This window comes from Arvicanthis niloticus, chromosome 1 (genome assembly GCF_011762505.2).
Source record: "Arvicanthis niloticus isolate mArvNil1 chromosome 1, mArvNil1.pat.X, whole genome shotgun sequence".
NCBI classification, from domain to species: Eukaryota; Metazoa; Chordata; class Mammalia; order Rodentia; family Muridae; genus Arvicanthis; species Arvicanthis niloticus.
Window position 1 is genome coordinate 89,372,391 of NC_047658.1, and position 18,504 is coordinate 89,390,894.

General features: G+C 47.3%; 1 protein-coding gene across 2 annotated transcripts in view; it reads right to left on the minus strand.

Moving 5' to 3' along the window:
- The window catches only part of Gga2 (golgi associated, gamma adaptin ear containing, ARF binding protein 2), a 31,110-nt gene extending 13,543 nt beyond the window's left edge, over positions 1–17,567 (minus strand). Inside the window, exons 1-9 of one of the 2 annotated variants that reach the window (XM_034519969.2) lie at positions 17,359–17,567; positions 16,241–16,292; positions 8,234–8,318; positions 6,542–6,617; positions 4,037–4,135; positions 2,951–3,074; positions 1,999–2,099; positions 761–841; positions 160–297 (exon numbers count right to left, since the gene is read on the minus strand). In XM_034519969.2, the coding sequence (XP_034375860.1) occupies positions 160–297; positions 761–841; positions 1,999–2,099; positions 2,951–3,074; positions 4,037–4,135; positions 6,542–6,617; positions 8,234–8,298 (684 nt within the window). In that variant the 5' untranslated portion in view covers positions 8,299–8,318; positions 16,241–16,292; positions 17,359–17,567. The remainder of the gene's footprint in view (positions 1–159; positions 298–760; positions 842–1,998; positions 2,100–2,950; positions 3,075–4,036; positions 4,136–6,541; positions 6,618–8,233; positions 8,319–16,240; positions 16,293–17,358) is intronic. The other variant, XM_034519959.2, reaches the window with a different exon arrangement.
- Positions 17,568–18,504: the final 937 nt, after the last annotated feature.

An 18,504-nucleotide genomic window follows, 5' to 3' on the forward strand; every position in this document is an offset into this window, starting at 1 on the left:
GGGAGAGAGGAAAGTTGGGAAGGAGGGAGGGAGGGAGGGAATGACAAAGGAACAGAGGAAACGAGTCTTCGGACCATGATGGCAGCCACAGGAACACATAGGTGTAATATATCATGCTTATAACAATAGGTGCAGTCTTAGGTCACAGCTAGAAATTACCTGCAGGGCCTGCTGGTCAGGCAGGGCATGGCCTGGCCTTCGGTACATGGTCAGCATCTCCCGAAGCACCCTCACATGGCTCCGGACTTCTTCTACTGCACTGACTCTCCTGGACACCTTTTCTGACTTTTCTTGTTCCTTTGAGGGAAACCAAATGGACAGAAGTAAGAGGAGTCACCTGGGTGACTCTAACTAAACACCAGAAAGGGAGAGACAGTGCATGTTGGGAGTTCAAGAAATCATGAACACTTAAGTGAGTGGGGGTGCTCCCCCAAAATTCCTGCAGATGACAACACTGTCTGGGGACCTGGGGACCTGGGGACTCTTCAGCTGTACCTTCCATCTTAATCCATCTGGAACAGACCCCCAAACCTAACTCTATCAACACCAAAAGCTTTGTCCCATGGATAAAAGAAGCTCTGAAGCTTGACAAAGAGCCTCGGATCTAATCCCATCCTGCTGGTCCCATTCAGGATGAGAACACCTCTTCTCCAAGCTAACTGCTCTTCTCCAAGCTAGCCACTCTGCTTCACACCCTTACACACACCCACACCCACTGTCAGCCCTGTCAAATGCCTGATCCAGCTGAAGAAATGCCTACCTCCTTGACCAAATTCTTGATCAGCCGGTTTGCAGCCTGAAGGTCCTCAGGGTGGTTGCTCTTGAGAAGTCTTGTCAGAAGCTGAGGAGTGAACAAGAGCGGGTGAAGCTGTAATTCTCCCCAGCCAAGAGGGAGCACAGCAATTAGCTGGACCAATGAAGATTTAGCAGGACCAAGAGCCCCACACTGGGGCTATTATGCATTATCCCGACCAAGCCATACAGTGACACTGGAATGTCGGTGCTGGGTCTATCAGGAAAGATGACTTGGTTTCTCATGGGATAAAAGATGGGAGGATTATATCCCCTAAAGGATATCTGGGAATGTAATTTATCATCATGGTCTGAAACCACACAGTCATTAATAAGTGACATGCATACAAATTATGGTGCATCCGTGCAACAAACAAACAATCATTTAGTATGTTAAAACTAGAAAATTAGTTAAAATAAAGCTAAGAGGGTAGACTGCCATTCTACTTACAGAACAGAAGGCAAATAGAAATGAGCTGGCTGGTGGGAATGGGGGTAACGGAGGAAGAGAAGGGAGACATTCTCAAATGCCACGACTGAGGGGGTACTGCTTGCACATAGTGAGCAGAAGCCAGGGGCATTGAGAGGTCCTTTGGAGTACAAAGTGGCTCCACAGCAGAGAATTCTCTAACTCAAAAGGCCAAGAGTGGGGCCAGGAGTGTACTCAGGTATAGGGTACTTGACTAGTGCACACAGTTCTAGGTTCCATGGCCAGCAATGTAAAAACATATAAATAAGTGTTAGCAGTAATAAGGAAGACCTGGCCACATGCTCGAAGATGGGATAGACTTTCACCAAAGTCTTATTTCCCATTTAGTTGCATACTGAGCAATATGCCTGGCACAAGGAGTCCCTCCCCAGATGAGGGAAGGCTACCATTCCTGGAAGTTTCCAGGGAAAGGACAATGGGCTGGGTCGGGCTTATAGGAACTAAAAAGGCTGCACACCAACATGCACCCGTTTCCTATCTGCTACTCCCTCCCTTCCCAATTCCACATGTACGCAGAACCAGATCCATCAGCCCAGACTCCCCCACCCCAACGGGAATACACAACGGGATGGTGCACAGCATGGCATTTACTATGTGGCCCACCACAGGAACATCAGATTCCTGCCACCTCATACCTAAAAGCCTGGAAGCTCTCCCCAGTCCTGGTTCCCAAACCAGGGGACACATAAGCCACCAAGTCAGGAGGAGATCCTTACCTTAGACTTTTCCTCGTCAGCGTCAAAGATGCTCTTTGGCCAGGGAGATGGTGGGGGCAAGATTTTATCCATTGGTAGTTTTGGATCTTGCTTTATGATTCCTAAAATACGCAATACATAAGTTAAGATGTTTATATCAAAGGAACCCAGGATAAAACCTACAAATCTCTGATTCCTAACAACTCTATTAAGCAAGTCAGGGGAGAACTGAGGGTCTTGAGGATGGACCTTGTCCATCATTAGCTCTGGCTCTACCTCCCATTTCTGTGGTGACACTTTTTCTTTTAAGCATTCATCATGGGAGAGGCAAATGCACTCTGCAGCACACATGTGGAGATCAGAGGACAGTTTGTGGGAGTCAGTTCTCTTTCTACCATGTGGATATAACTCCTGTACTGACAATAATCCCAAGATACTGGGCAACTTGCAATTTAACAACTCTTCTTGAAGCCACATGTTGAGAACACAAGCCAACAACCACTTAACAACAACCACTGAAGGAAACAACCACTAAGGAAAGACTGGTGATTACAAGGAGCAAGGGGAAGCAAACCAATAAACACAGCTCAGGCATCATCCCAGCCCTGGGAAGCTGAGGCAGGACACTCATGAATTGAAGGCCAGCCTGAGCTATGATCGTACTATCTTTTTATACTTATTCTTTATTTACTGGGAGGAGGGCACACAAGTGGAGATGAGAAAAACAACTTGGGAGAGTTGCTTCTCTCCTCAACCATGTGTGTTCCAGAGATGGCAAGCTCCTTTACTGCTGAGCCATCTCAGCTCCAGCCTGAGAGCTAATGGGGATCTTAGGTAACACAGTGCTGGCCTCCTATGCACGAAGCCCGATCTCCTTCAGCTATATAGTGAGCTTGAGACCAGCCTAGGCCACATGAGACCCCCATACCCCGAACCGACACAACACAATGAGGACAAGAACGCTGTGGTCAACCTTGCTTCTTCAGCATCTGATAAGCATCTCGGATCTTGATGTCTTCCGGAAACCAGACTGTCCAGCTAAAGAGGATTTCAATAACTCTTCCTTTAACCTTCTCTGTAGCCCAGGCCCCTAGGTACTAAAATAAACAGATGAATTAAGAGAGCTGAGGGGACTCCGGCTAGCTGGCCAACCCACACCCCACCTCCCATCCAAGAGATGCTACCAAAGTTCAAAGTGATCTGTCCAAGGTGGAATGGGAATGAGACGCACCCAGAGGGCAAGTTCCCCAGCACCTCAAAGCCTCCTCTGGATTCAAGGTGATTCAGTCGGCACCACTAGTACAAAAGCTCGTCATGGAGCAGAGCAGAGCACAGCAGCTCGTTCCTACAGCCCAGTGGTTCTCAACCTTCCTAATGCTGTGGCCCTTCAATACAGTTCCTCAGCTTGCAGTGATCCCCAACCATAACACTGTTTCGTTGCTATCTCATACTTGTATTTTTGCTACTGTTATGAATATAAACATCTGATATGTAGATGGTCCCTAGGCAACCCCTGTGAAAGGGTAATTGGCACCCAAAAGGGTTGCAACCCACAAGTTGAGAAAACTAAGTTCTCTTGGTAGGCAGAACTGCCCCAAGTTTGAAGCCAGCCGGGGTCAGAACTCAACTCAACTATAGGATGCACACTAGGTGCCAGTGGCATGTGAGTGACATAGCTTAAGACAAATGTCAGGAATAAAGGTGCAGCAGACAAGGTAAGAAGCGGCCTGAAACTTAACAGTCACACCTGGCTATCACTCCATTATATCTACTAGGAAACCTCGACCTCATGCTAGTCTCTCACCTTCTGTAGGCCAAACCAGATGATGCCACTTTCAAGGAAAAACAAAATTGCTAACACTGGAGGGACAGGAGTCAGCTATGAACCTGACTCTTCTCTCAGACACTGGCAAGGAGACAGCTTTTGGGCAAAGGGCTCCTGCTCGCAACAGGTAGGCAGGTTCTGCTGACCTGACCTGCTTTTCATTTACAGGGTGATAAAAGCTTGAAGGTGGGCCACAGGTGCAACATAGTGGGCAGGCCAAGTCCAGGCACTCACCTTTGGGGACAATACTTTGATCAGCTCGTTCAGGAAGCGGAACTTGGCCACTTCGTTGTGGAATTTCTCTCCGCAGTGGTTCATGCATATCTCCAGCACCTGCAGACAAGGTCCCCATGAGGGAAAGTCAGTACTCCGGGCTAGCCTTGAAGCACAACAGGCTGGTCTGGAGGCTTACAGGTCTCAGCTGCTGATTGCAGAATCATAGCTAACTTTCCCCCAAGTCCTTTCTCAAGTCCCCTGACCTTTAGGAGAAAGAAACCCATACTGGACTGGGCTCTGGCTCAGCTGGTAGTCTTTGATAGCATGCTTGATTGAGGCCCTCCATTCCAATCCAGGCAGTATACTAAGTGGGTGTGCACACCTGGAATCCCAGTACTTGGTAAGGAGGCAGCAGGATGAGTTGTTGAAATTCATCCTTAGATACATTACTAAGTTTAAAGCTGGCCTGGGCTACATGAACTCCTATATCAAAAAACAAACAATGATGGGGCTGGAGATAGCACAGCAGCTACAACTGGCTGTCTTCCAAAGGACCTGAGTTCAAGTCTCAGCACCCACATTTTACTATACAACCATCTGTAACTCCACTTTTGGGAGATCTGTCTCCCTCTTCTGGCCTCATCATACATACATGTGATATACATACATACATGCATGCAGAAAAAATGATATGCATAAAACAAATAGTAAAATAAAAACAATGTCCAGATGTGGTGGTGCACACCTTTATTCTCAGCAGACCCAGGTGGATCTCTGAGTTCAAGGACAGCCTGGTTCACCTAGTGAGTTCCAGGCCAGCAGGAGCTACACAGTCAGATCCTGTCTTAAAACAAGAGCATCCTCAGTTTAGAAGTGTCACGTCTGGGTCCAGAAGCTCAGTGGGGTGTTTAGATGACTCTCTGGGCAAGTGAAACTGGCCCAAGTGTCCCCCTGTCCCCAGCAGTAGAAACCTGGTACACAGTGCCTAAGAACTGCTTGCTCCACCGCCCCTGGCTTCCAAAGGCAAACTGGGACTGCATTCTCAAACCCAGACTAGCTTTCTCTTTTCCTTTTTCTTTCTTTCACTTTTTTGGAGATGGAATCTCTATATTATGTCACCCTAACTGTCCTGAAGACATGTAGACCAGGCTAACCTCTAACATAAAGATCCGCCTACCTCCCAAAAGCTGAGATTAGAGGCATAAACCACCATGCCCAGCCCACAGTGATTTTTCAACCTATCAAATGAGTCTCTGTTTGTTTCTGAGACAGAGCCTCATTTCAATGCCTTGGCTGACCTAGAACTCTTTATCTAGCTTAGTGTAGTCTCAAACACACAGCTATCCCTTTGCCTCTGCTCTAGAATGCTGGAATTATAGAGGCCTGAACCACCACAGGTTTTCCCCAGGCTGATCTCTAACTAGGATCCTCCTGCCTTAACCTCTCAAGTGCTAGAATTACACAGCCAGCTCCCAACTTTCTTTTAAAGATAGTAAGTGGCCTTATTTCCAATTCTAGAAATAGGAAATACTACATTAAAAAGAAGGGAGAGAGGGGGCTGGAGAGATGGCTCAGTGGTTAAGAGCCCTGACTGCTCTTCCAGAGGTCCTGAGTTCAATTCCCAGCAACCACATGGTGGCTCACAGCCATCTGTAATGGGATCTGATGCCCTCTTCTGGTGTGTCTGAAGAGAACAACAGTGTGCTCACATAAAAATAAATAAATCTTTAAAAAAGGAGGAGGATAAAAAAAATAAATAAATAAAAAATAAAATTAAAAAAAAAAAAAAAAAAAAAGCCAAAAAAGCTGGGCGGTGGTGGCGCACGCCTTTAATCTCAGCACTTGGGAGGCAGAGGCAGGTGGATTTCTGAGTTCGAGGACAGCCTGGTCTACAGAGTGAGTTCCAGGACAGCCAGGACAACATAGAGAAATCCTGTCTCGAAAAAAAAAAAAAAAAAAAGGAGGAGAATGAGGTGGGGGGGTAGTACCCATCCACATGGTGGTTTACAACTTCAGGTCTGGGGGAGCCTGCATCTTCTTGGGCCAGGCACACATGCAGTGTGCATGTTTACATGCAGGCAAAACAATCATACACAGAAAAGCAAGCCTTTTTTAAAAGTGTTTCCACCAATATATAAATATTCAAAGAATTCATATTAAAATCTAGACTTCTGAGTTCTTTGGGGAATGGAAAAGTTCCAAAAACACCGGACCAAACTCAGGCTTAGAGACCACGAGCAAGGCTTGCCCAGCAGCTGCCCTGTGCAGACAGAGCACAACTGTTCCCCCAGACCCATTTCTATTTGTGTTCTCTCTATTGGTCGCCAGCCCTGATCCAAGTTGGGGAAGCAAATGGAAGTGGGTCCCTCCTCTCCTTCTCCCAAAGCAGGCTCCATGTTGTCTCAGTAAGTATCTGGGAATTCCCCGAGCCTGTTGGCAATGCCTTGAAAGGAGAACCTGTCTGGTGACCTCAGTGTTCTTTCTGGAGTTGAATATGTGGGCTGAGTGGCCAGCCAAACTCACCGTCAGGGCATAAAGGGCTTCCTTCTCCTGTGGAGACTGGATCTTGTGGGCCAGTAGCCAGGGCGCATGTGTTGGGCTGAAGAAAAATCAAAACAGACCTGGATTCTGGGTGGGGTGAACAACGCAAGCAGTCTAGTGGCACACACTCATCCTGTGCTTTCCCTGTTCAGAAAGGTGTCCCAAAGCAGAGGAGGGCACAAACCTGTGAGACACTGAGGCCCTTCCATCCTGTCTATCGGACTTACAGCCAGCTTCGGCCCAGCCACAGCGTACCTCCCTTGGCCGTGCTCAGGACCCCTGGCCAGATAGTCAGAGCTCAGAGCAACACAGACCCCATCTATCCCATGACAACCACTCAGTGAACATTAAAGCAGGAAGAATGAAAGCTTGACAAACAGCTGACTACGTGGCACCCTGTAGGTCAACATCAGGTGAACGACTAGTTCTCATTTCCTTTGCAGGGGCTTTGGAAATAAATTCAACAACACCTTGCGCTCGGTGGAGCCATGATTCAGTGGCAGAGTGTATGCTTAACATGCATGAGGCCCTGTGTCTAATGCCCATCATTGCAAAAATAAAACAAAATAAAATAAAAACCTTCTTTCTCTTACATAAAATAGTGTATTTAAATCATAATAAATAGAGGGCTAGGATATGGATCAGCAGTTGAACACTTGGTGTGAATCAGAGGACCTTGGTTCCGTTCCTAGTACCTACATGGCAGCTCACAACCATCCTCAGAACTCCAGTCCAGGGCTCTGACCTCTTCTAGTATTTGTAGGCCCCAGTGTATTTACATACATGCAGACAAAATGCACATACATTTAAATAAATCTTTTTAAATTTTTAAAATCATAGCTAATGCGTCAGTGGTTTTTGTCACTGGGAAACCTAGTTCCATTTGTGTTTTATAACATAACACAACTTTTTTTTAAAAAAAAAATCTTAGTTAAAAAAAAAAAAAAGTCAGTCTGGCATAGCATGCTTTAATCATAACATTCAGGAGGCAGAGGCAGGAGAATCTCTGTGAGTTCAAGACCAGCATCGTCTACATATGGAGCTCTAGGACAGCCAGGACTATATAGAAAGACTGTATCAAAAAAAAAAAAAAAAAAAAAAGTAAAAAAGCAACAGGTAGGGGCTAGAGAGATGGCTCAGTGGTTAAGAGCAGTGACTGTTCTTCCAGAGGTCCGGAGTTCAATTCCCAGCAACCACATGGTGGCTCACAACCATCTGTAATGGGATCTGGCGCCCTCTTCTGGTGCATCTGAAGACAGCTACAGTGTTCCCAAATAAATTTAAAAAAAAAAAAAAAAAAAAAAAGTGGGCTGGAGAGATGGCCCAGTGGTTAAGAGCACTGACTGCTCTTCCAAAGGTCCTGAGTTCAATTCCCAGCAACCACATGGTGGCTCACAACCATCTGTAATGGAATCTGATGCCCTCTTCTGGCATGTCTGAAGACAGCTACAGTGTACTCGTCATATATATAAAATAAATAAAATCTTAAAAAAAAAAAAAGCGCAACAGCTACAAAACGAGTTGGTTTTAAATATAATAATAACAATAATAACAAACACCATACCATAGAGGAAAGGAAAAGAGTGAAATGGGATCCAGCTACAGTCCCTGGAGACAAGTGTCTGAGTTCTGCCCCCTGCTCTCAAAGTCAAGCGTGTCTGTGAAGGAACTTACCCACTGGGGTCGGTGTTCACCTGTTCACAGAACTTCTGGATGGCTGACCAATCCTGTTCCACCATGCTTGGGTCTGTGGCTTTGTCTGTCAAGGAATTGACATAGTTAAAGAAAGCATAACAAAAGAAATGTGTGCCTTCTACATAGGCCTTGACATCATACACTAGAAGTCATAGGGGTGGGCAGGCAACTGAAAGGGGCAGGGACGATGCCTGTGTTGTTCACCACAGTCAAGTACAGCACACCAGAAATGGTCTGCCCTTATTGTAGATACGCTGGGTGCATAAATGAGAAAATTAATTGGCAAGTGTACAGCCATTTCTAGAGCCAAAGTTGGCCTGTGTGTGCCTTCTTGCCAGTGTCAGGATCACCCACCCTGGCTTTGCCATGTGGTTGACTTGGGCAGCAGCCACGCACCACAACATCAAGACAAAAGCCTGCTGCCGGAAGACAATGGTTTTGGCTGGCTCCTGCATTTCCTACAACCTTCTTGGCTCTGGCTTGTCCACCCTTGTCCTGGCCACAAAGATCTATTCTCACGGGTGAAATTTGATGTCATTATCCTCTCTCCTAGAGGTCTTTTCCTCCTCTCAGAGGCCTACTCACTCTTCACGCCTCCTCAGGAGGCCAGTGAGACAGCTCAGAAGGGTAAGGGTGCTTGTCACCAAGCTCAATGACTTGAGTTGAGCCTAATGGTGGAAGGAAAGAATTGACTCCAAAACCTTCTCCTCTGAGTTTCACTGTGCACTGTAGTGTCTCTGTTTCTGTCTCTCTCTCTCTCTTTCTCTCTCTCTCTCTCTCTCTCTCTCTCTCTCTCTCTCACACACACCACTTAAAATATCATTTTAAAAAATTTAAAAAATGTTATAGACTTATCAGAATTCCTACTGCAGAAAATTCCTCCCCATCCTGCTGCAGTTCCAAGTCTCTGCCCTTTTGACTACAAGGGGCTCCATCCTCAACCTAAAGTCAACTCAGTGCTTCCTACTGTGGTCACATTCACATCACGTGGAGGTCACTTGAGACTCACAGGGGATTATCTATGGACTTCATCCTAAACACAAAGACAACATGACTTTTATCAGCTTCCTCACCGAAACATCCACACACAGGACCCTGTCAGGCAGGACCCTGTCTGCCAATCACATCCCAGTTCAAACACCACCCTTTCCTAATATCTTGAGAGCTGGCGTGGAGCTCAGGTGTGCAGCACTTGCCTAGGATAAAAGCGCTGATTCCAACCCCGGTACCATAAATGTAAAATTAAAAGAAAAAAGATTTCCTTCATCTTTTCTCTCCCACCACACAAAATACATGATATCCCTTGAGGCTTTCTCCCTTTCTTTTCTGACACGGTCTCACATTTTGCCTAGGCTCGATCCCAACTCCCAGGCCTGAACTCCAACAGCAGGAGCAGACTGCCATTTTAATACCATTCTCCTCCAACCACCGCTTCGTGGCAGTGATCTCTAAGTCTTCCCTAAATAATCACAGCCCTCAATTAACATCCTCGAACTCTCTGACTCGGATCCAATTATAAAATAAAGGAATATCATATTTTCCTCATGAGGCTATCATGGGATTTAGGTAGGGTGTATCTAAAGTGCTAGCACATAGTAAGCAATCAATAATTATTTAACTCTCAATAGTCTCCACCTTTTCCCATAAAAACCATGCACATGCCTTATTGTGCCTAAAGTGATTAAGACCCTTGAAGACAGACGCCACGTCGGTCCTATGTGGCGTCGGTCCTATAGTTCTTAGCAGAGGTATGAAATACAGACATTCCTCGACTAACCATTAAGTGACTTCCCAGTAAGACTGCCCCAATTAACTTTATTTACACTCCAAAATCTGTAAGTTGATGGCTGGTAAGATGGCTCAGCTGGTAAAGGCACCTGCCGCCAAGCCTGACAACCTGAAGTTTGGTCCCCAGAGCCCACATGCTGGAGGAAGAACTGAGTCCAACACACTCACACATATATATACAAAAGAAGCACAGTGTAATAGGAGCTGGTTTACAAGTGTGTACTGCTCTTGCAGAGGACCTGAGTTTGATTCCCAGCACCCATAATGGGTGGTGGCTCACAAGTACCTGAACCTCCAGCTTCAGGGGATCCAATGCCATCTTCTGGCTTCCTGTGGTACCAACAGTGGCATAGCCACACAGAGGCATAATTTAAAAATAAAGTGTAATAACTCGTTAAATTGTAAGTCTTGGGGCTGAAGGGGTGGCTTGGTGGTTAAGAGCCTGTGGTGAATCCAGATGATCCTGAGTTCAGTTCCCAACACCCAACATGTTGGGCCACTCATAACTACCCCTAACTCCAGATCCAGGGCTCTTGGTACCCGCGTTTGGTCTCCTTGAGCACCACCACTAACTTGTACAAACACACATACCCAAAACTTAGTAAGAAAAATAAATCTTAAAAGAATAAACCAAACTGCCTACTTATTCGAAGTTGGGACCATCTGTAGCTATTTCAATAAATCATTTAACACAGTGATTCTCAGACTCAGTGCCTGAATCACCTAAGAGCAATTCCCTGTTTAAGTTTCAGCTTCAGAACACAAGGTCAAGGAGGACACCTCAGAGGAATTCAGACCTGGATGGAAAGACAAAGCCCAGTGTGCAGAATGCAGCCTTCTCCTTCCTCCCTGTCTGCAGGGTACCTGGGAAGAAGGGAGTCCACTGTGGCAGAGAAAGTTAGAAAGCTACCAAGCCCTTAACAAGGGAAGCAGCAAGGCTCCACAAGACCTAAAAGGTTGTCTTCATCTACTAGATTCTGGGTGAAGATTCATTCAAGGGTTACTATGACCCCAAATTGCTGTCACCTCTATTGTTTCTTTCTCTGGCTGCTGGCTAAGCAGGGCACCATGCCAAAGTCCTCAGATGGACAGACAGCAATGTTATCATTTTACCCTTTACAGCTGAGGAGACTCTGTTCCAGGCACAGAGCAAGAAAACTGCAAACAAAAGTTAGGCACCAGGTCAGCCTAGCCCCAATCCCTGGTGGGAAGGTTTGGATTCTTGACATGGGCAGTCCCAGGAGAAGTTTGACTCCCCCAAGGCAGGAATGAGGTAATTCTCACCTTTACCTGCCCAGGCACCAGAAAGTCGCTGCACAGATAAGCACTTAAAGACAGAGTGAATCATCTTCTGCTGTGCAGGGCTGGCTAGCTGGCGGGCCCATGGCTGCCACCAGAGGGTGGCAATTTTAGTTCTGATATACCCTGGCCTCTGAACACATAATCCCTGACTGTCCAAGCTATTTCGGAGGTCTCGGGCAACCAGAGAAAATGACCCCCAGGGGGCCCGGCAACTGGGTCTGACTGATGAGAACAGGTGCTGGGATCTGTCTGGCGAAAATCTGAATCAGATAGGAGCTGGGAGGGAGAGCAAGGGGAACAGCCAGCAAGACCCTCAAAGGACCCCGTCTTCATTTTGTGACCGCCACAGTCCTCAGGGCACTGAGAATGGACATCCAGACTCCTTACTGAAGCTGACCTTAGAAGGGACAAGGAGAGTCCAAAGAAATAACATTGTCACATATTTGCTTAAAAAAAAAAAAAAAAAAAAAGGTATTCCTAAGATTTACTGCCATCCTGTTCCTGTTCTGCTCTGGGTCAAAGGTGTTAAGACAGCAGCAGAAGAGTCCAGCTGCGGGGAGTGACCAGTTGAGAAGCCAAATTATCTCAGCCAGCTGCCAACCAATCTCCAAGGTCATCATGAGGGTGCTTGGTCACTAGAGTCAGAGTGTGATTGCAAGAGGGAGCCTGGAGGTTGGACCAGCTGCCCCTCAAGAAGCCCAATTCAATTCTCCAGAAGTGCTGATTTCACAAAGAATCTTTCCCTAGGGCAACAATTGAGGGCCCCTACAGCCCATCAATTATCCAATACAGCCTATGGGGGAACCTGCCAGGACCTGTCTGAATGCTGTAAACTGGCCTGCAGGCGAGGAGAGCAAATTTCGAAATCTAAGTAGACTGCAATCCAGAGCTCCAGGGGTGGAATACAAGTGGGACAAGGAAGGAAGACAGCAAGTCCAGGTGGAAGCAAGAATGAGGAGAACCACTTAACGCTTCATTTTACTAGACCAGAGTTTGAATCCACAGTCAGAGACCAAGGTGACCATATGCCTTGAAAAACAGCACAATACTGGCAACATTTGAGGACCCCTCCCCCCCCCCCACCTCTACAGGGAGCCAGCTAACTGGATTACACTACACTCATGCTAGCGCTCAACGTTCCTCATTAGCAAGACAGGGGCAATGCTATATGCAGTCACATGGAACAATGATAAATACACTAGCAGGCATGGCGTTAATAATTTCAATCCCAGCTCTCAGAAGGCTGAGGCAAGAGGATTCAAGTTCAAGACCACCTTGAGTTAAATACCGGGCAAGCCCAAGCTGCATAGCAAGACCATGTCAAAACCAAAAACCAAACAAACAAACCCTGGGCAGGTGAGATGGTTGGTTGTATAAAGGCCCTTACCCCCAGTTCCCCAGGACCTACATGGTAGAGGGACCTGTGTGTATACAAATTTTAAAAAAACATAATAAAAAAAATTTTTTTTTCTTGAGACAAAGTTTCTCTGTGTAGCCCTGGCTGTCCTGGAACTCACTCTGTAGACCAGGCTGGCCTCGAACTCAGAGATCCCCTGCCTCTGCCTCCTGAGTGCTGGGATAAAAGGAATGCACCACCCAGCTTTCGGGGGCGGGGCATAGCAACTGTCCTTTGTATGTTTTGGTAACAGCTTCTTCATGCTTCTTTGTGGAACTATCGCTTCTCAAACCAAGGTCTAAAAGTTCAGCTAGGCCTCATCACTGCCCTATTCACCCAATGGTCTGGTAATCTTCCTGTGACATCCTCTTGCTCATCCAGATCTCAAGATCACAATCTAAGCCATCAGATCCATAGAGAGAACAGTAACTTGAAAATCATGGTGAAAGGAGACATTTCTGCGGTGAATGTAGCTGGGAGCAGAGACCTGAGCAAATCCAAGACAGTATGGGGTCAGGCCCATTCCTACTCTGAGTCTGTCTGTCTCTCTCTCTGTCTCTCTGTCTCTCTCTCTCTCTCTCTCTCTCTCTCTCTCCCCCTCTCCCCCTCTCCCCCTCTCCCCTTCTTCCCCTCTCCCCCTCTCCCCCTCTCCCCCTCTCCCCGTCTCTCCCTCCCTCCCTCCCTCCTACCCTCTCTCTTTCCATCTGTTTTTCAGCCTCTGTAACTGACATCTTAGGCCTGAGAGTGGTAGGCTATGCTATGCATTACTGGACATGGAAGTTCATCTTAGCCTCCACCCATTGGATGCACTTATACACCTGACCTTGCCAGTCCTGACACCTCAAGGTGACTCCAGACATGTCCAGCTTCTCAGGATGTGGGGAGAGGGCCAATCAGAAGCCCCCTCTGTTTGTCCATCCCCATTCCCCCTCTCAGCTGGGATGTTGGGAGTGTTGACTGCTCTTCAGAAATGTGTACAGCAGGGGCTGGGGACTTGGCTAGTGTATATTGCACAGGTGTGGCTGCCTGAATTTAGATCCGCAGCAACCACATAAAAAGGCAGACATGACTACACACATCTGTAATCCCAGCGGCAGAGAGCAGAGACAGGCAGATCTCAGGGGCTTGCTCCTGTTAGCCAGTCAAGGTAAACCAGAGAGCTTCAGGTTCAAAGTGAGACCTTCCACAAGTATCTGCACAGGCATGTTGTGCATGTGTGCAGATACTTGTGCACGTGTGTGTGTGTGTGTGTGTGTGTGTGTGCGCACACACATACATGTAAGTGCACATGTAGGGGACAAGAGTTGGAAGACTCAGGTGAGTTTGTCATTGAGGAGCAGGATGTAGCATGGGTCTAGACAGGATGAAAAGAAAGCCATTGGCAGATGTCAACCTCTACCTTCTCCTTAGAGTTGTTGGCATGATAAAAATATTAATACATTTTTATAAGAGTGTGTTGTCTTGTTGTTATTGTTGTTTGTTAGACGGGAGTTTCTTTGTACAGCCCTGGCTGTCCTGGAACAGAATTCCCTCTGTAGACCAGGCTGGCTTCGAACTCAAGAGATCAGCCTGCCTCTTGGTACCCAAGTCGGGGATTAAAGGCCTGTGCCACCACACCCAGCTACACAATTTTATAAAATTCTTAAAATAGTGCCTTATATAGTAAGTGCCCAATAAACTGAATTATGGAAAGAAAGAAAGAAAGAAAGAAAGAAAGAAAGAAAGAAAGAAAGAAAGAAAAGAAAGAAAGAAAGAAAGAAAGAAAGAGGCTCAGAGTAGGAATGGGCCTGACCCCATACTGTCCCATAGGGCCATTGAGGTTCGTTTCTTGGATTTGCTCAGGTCTCTGCTCCCAGCTACATTCACGGCAGAAACGTCTCCTTTCACCATGATTTTTAAGTTACTGTTCTGTGCAGGCCAGCTGTGCACCTGGGCTTCATGTTTTGATTTTCTTCCCCACCTTCCTCAAGCCCACTGCAGTGAGCAGTGAAAAGAGCCTACTAGTTTGCATGTGCAACCACCTTTATCTCCTTCCCCAGACAAGCACCAAAGCAAGCCGATCTTCCCCTCTGCAGGCCCCACCCTGACCAGACGCTTCCCATTCAGACTCCCAGGGGCTGTAACAACACCTTAAAGCCCCTGTGCAGTGACCAAACACAGGTGTTAGATTCCAAGATGGGGAGTTCCCCATAGGAACCACACAAAGGGCTCATGTGCCCTCTCCATTATTCTCAAATTCCCACTGGATGACCACTCCTTCCTCTCACAGTGGGGGGGGGGGGGAGAGGCTTTTCACTCCCTCCCTACAGATCATCCTGCTGACCTTCAACACACTTCTTTGAAAGTAGTTGCCACCTTTGAAAAATTCAAGGAATGCTACAATCAAAGGTTAGTTCTAGGGCAGTGGTGGTACACACTTTTACTCCCAGCACTAGGGAGGCAGAGGCAGGCAGATCTCTGTGAGTTCGAGGTCAGCCTGGTCTAGGGTGAATTCCAGGGCAGCCAGGGCTAGACAGAGAAACCCAAGTCCTTGCACAGCCTCGGTTGCAGACAGGCTCTCTTAAGTATCCACTAGCAGCTGCTGGCTCTTACCCTACCCAGCATGCACTTCGCCCAACTCCAATCTAAGCCTGCCGTTCGCCACCACGTCACAAGCCTTCTGTTTCCATCATTTTCCTCAAAGCTCTCTCAATAACCTTTTACCAGATTCAAGTTCCCCTCCCTCCAGTCTCCATTTTGAAGCAACTATTGGCCACACCCCTCTCTGTGGCGCTTCCCAGAACAGCTTTCCCTGTCTGCTTCTGAACCTTCAGGCCACTAGACCCAACTGCCCGGTCGTTCCAGCTCCAAAGCTCTGTTCTACACACCCACAAGCAGCCTGGCTCTCAAAAGCACCCCTCCAGCTCCTACTCTCCCTGGATACCCAGTGCCTCTTCCTAACTGCACTGTAAGAACTTTAAACTTCAAAATACACACAACTTTGAACTTCATGACACAACTGCTCCTCCACACAGGTGGGGACATCCACCACAACTACTTTTGATCCCTGAAACCAAGAATCCTTAGTACATTCATCTCCTGAGTCCATATGCACCCCAAAGGAAGGCTGTGTGGGTGATGACTATTCCTTCCTGGGCTTTGTTTATTGTTTTATTGTTGTTTGGGTTTTGTCTGTATGGTTGGTTTTGTTTTGTTTTTTCCTAGACAGGGTCTCACTATGTAGCTCTAGCTGTCCTGGAACTCACTATGTAGGCCAAGCTGGCCTTGAACTCACAGAGATCCGCTGGCTTCTCCCTCACAGGTGCACTGCTACAGGCTGGCTCCAGGTCTTTTTTTAATCAAAGTAATGTGCATACACGTGTGCTTGCATTAAACCCTGATGATGGGCTCAGCTAATCCTTTCTACTCCTCACCCCACCCCACCCCACCCCACCCCACCCCAGCTATCTAAAGGCCTTATATCTACTCCAAGTCTGAAGTCTCACCCTCAACCAACTCACCAGGTAGACTGCATGTGGTGCTTTCAAAAAAGGCTATCTCCAACAGCTTCTCCTACATGTTGAAATAGAAAGTTATGGGCCAGCAATGACTCAGAAGATAAAGGTGCCTGTGACCAAGGCTTGTGGCCTGAGTTCGAGTCCTGGAACCCACAGAAGAGCCTAAGGAGAAAAATGACACCCAGACCCCTTTCCCAGTTCTCTGATCTCCACCAGCCAGGAGCAGCATGCCCAATTCCAAACACACAAAATGTAATAAAAATGTTTAAATAATCCAGTCCTTCTGCAGTACTCATGTGCTTCCTACTTCCAGAAGCAAGTTAGCCTGAGGTCTCTTTTCTAGATTCTCTGCTCTTTAAGCTTTGCACTCCAGGCCAACAGGCCTACTCGCTCCTAGAATGTTCTACATTCTCATCCTGAGTTTTTGCAGTTTCCTGTTTGGAATATGGCCTCCTCCATTGTCCACACAAACACTGTGTACCAGCTATGACAAGCCCCAGGTAACCAAAACAGCCCCTACTATATTCAACAAGCGCCCCTCCTCCAGCTTCTGTTAATGTGGTGCTGTTCTGGTAGCCAATGAACATGTTTTTGTGAGCAATGTCCCAGTGTTACCATCTCAGTGTACCCAGCACGCAGTGGAGCCCACACAAGGGGTGGATTCTTTATTTTCTCTGAACCTCAATTCCTCAGATAAAGCGAGAACCTTTAGAACCGCACCCCCAGGGACCACCGTTAAGCTAGGACAAGGAATAATTAAGTCTGGCCCTAGAGTAAACACACACCGAGGCATACAGATTGGTTTTGCCCTTAAAGGCAGCAGCCACTTAAGCTCTTAGACTTAACTATCTGCAAAAAAGCTGCGTAGCCCGCACGGGTCTACCCAGGTACTCGGTCTGCGACCAGACTAACAATGGCTGAAACTCTTTCTGCACAGTGCTTGGCACAAGAGATCGCTAAGCCTTTGCGCTCCAGCTGTTAAGTGGTGCCGCTGGGCCACTGAGCCGTGGGGTGGTCTGAGGTCCCCAGAATCCCCTGGGTGCGCCTAGAGGCCCCCTCCCGCCGCGGAGGACAACCAGGGCGGCGGGAAGCTGGATCACGTGTGGCGCGATGCTACTCACTGAGCCACAGCTCCAGCGCCGCCGCCGGCCCCGGGGCGCCCTCCGCCGACTCGGCCCCTGCCGGGGATCCGGTCCCTGCTGCCACTGCCGTCGCTGCCATCTGCACAGCCCAGTGCTGCGGCCGGAGTCACTCCTGCCCAAAAGCTGCAGCCACTGCCGCCGCCTAGCCTTCTCTCCAGCTGCCGACGCGGCAGACACAGAGAGGCACGTGACGGGGCGGGGGCCTGCTGGCACGCCCATTTCTGGGCCCCGCCCCGCCCCCCATGCACCTCCACCGGGTCGCCTCCAACTCACGAGGTCTTTTTTTGTGCAAGACCACTTGAAAGGTCAAAAGCCAAGCTAGTAAGGTATTGTCCCCTCTTCTCCAGAAGCAGGGTTCTCAGATAAGATACTGGACGCCTGGCTAAAGCTGAATTTCAGATAAAGAATCATCCTTTCAGCAGTTTTATTTATTAGGGTCTTCCCAGAATAGCTTCCATTCTGGTTTCTTCCATACTTTTTTTTTTATGACACACTACACCATAATTCATAAAACACTTATTTTATGAAAGGATACTTTTCTCAAAAAACAGGTCGTGATTCTCATACCCTAAGAAGTGAACACCTTAAATATATAAACATACATACCCTTTTCTGTTTTGAGTTAGGGTCTCATGTAACCAGCTGGCTTTGATCACTACATAGCTGAAGAGGACCCAGAACTCTTCATCCTGCCACTGTGATACAAACTTAATTACAAGCATGTGTTACCAGTACAGCTTTGTTATGGCTCTTGTTTTTGCTTTTGAGAAAGGGTCTCTCACACTCATTAGTCCAAGACAACCATGAATGATGTAAGCTAAGATATCCTAAAAACCTGTAGTAAAATCCTTTTGCCTCAACCTCCCAAAAGCTGGAACTACAGGTATGAGCTACCATGCCAGCCTAACATGAAATATTTTATTTTATTTAACTCTTGAACTTAAATGAAGGAATCAAGAAGACGTTCTATTAATATGTCCACAAGAAAAGCCAAAGGGAAAATCTATGTGAAAATAAAGGACTGTTGAAACATGCAAATGGGCATAAAACTGACTCCAGCCAGTGGAGAAAGAGGTCTGTCCAGTGGACAGGACTGATATGCATGTCTAGAGGCCATGCATAATT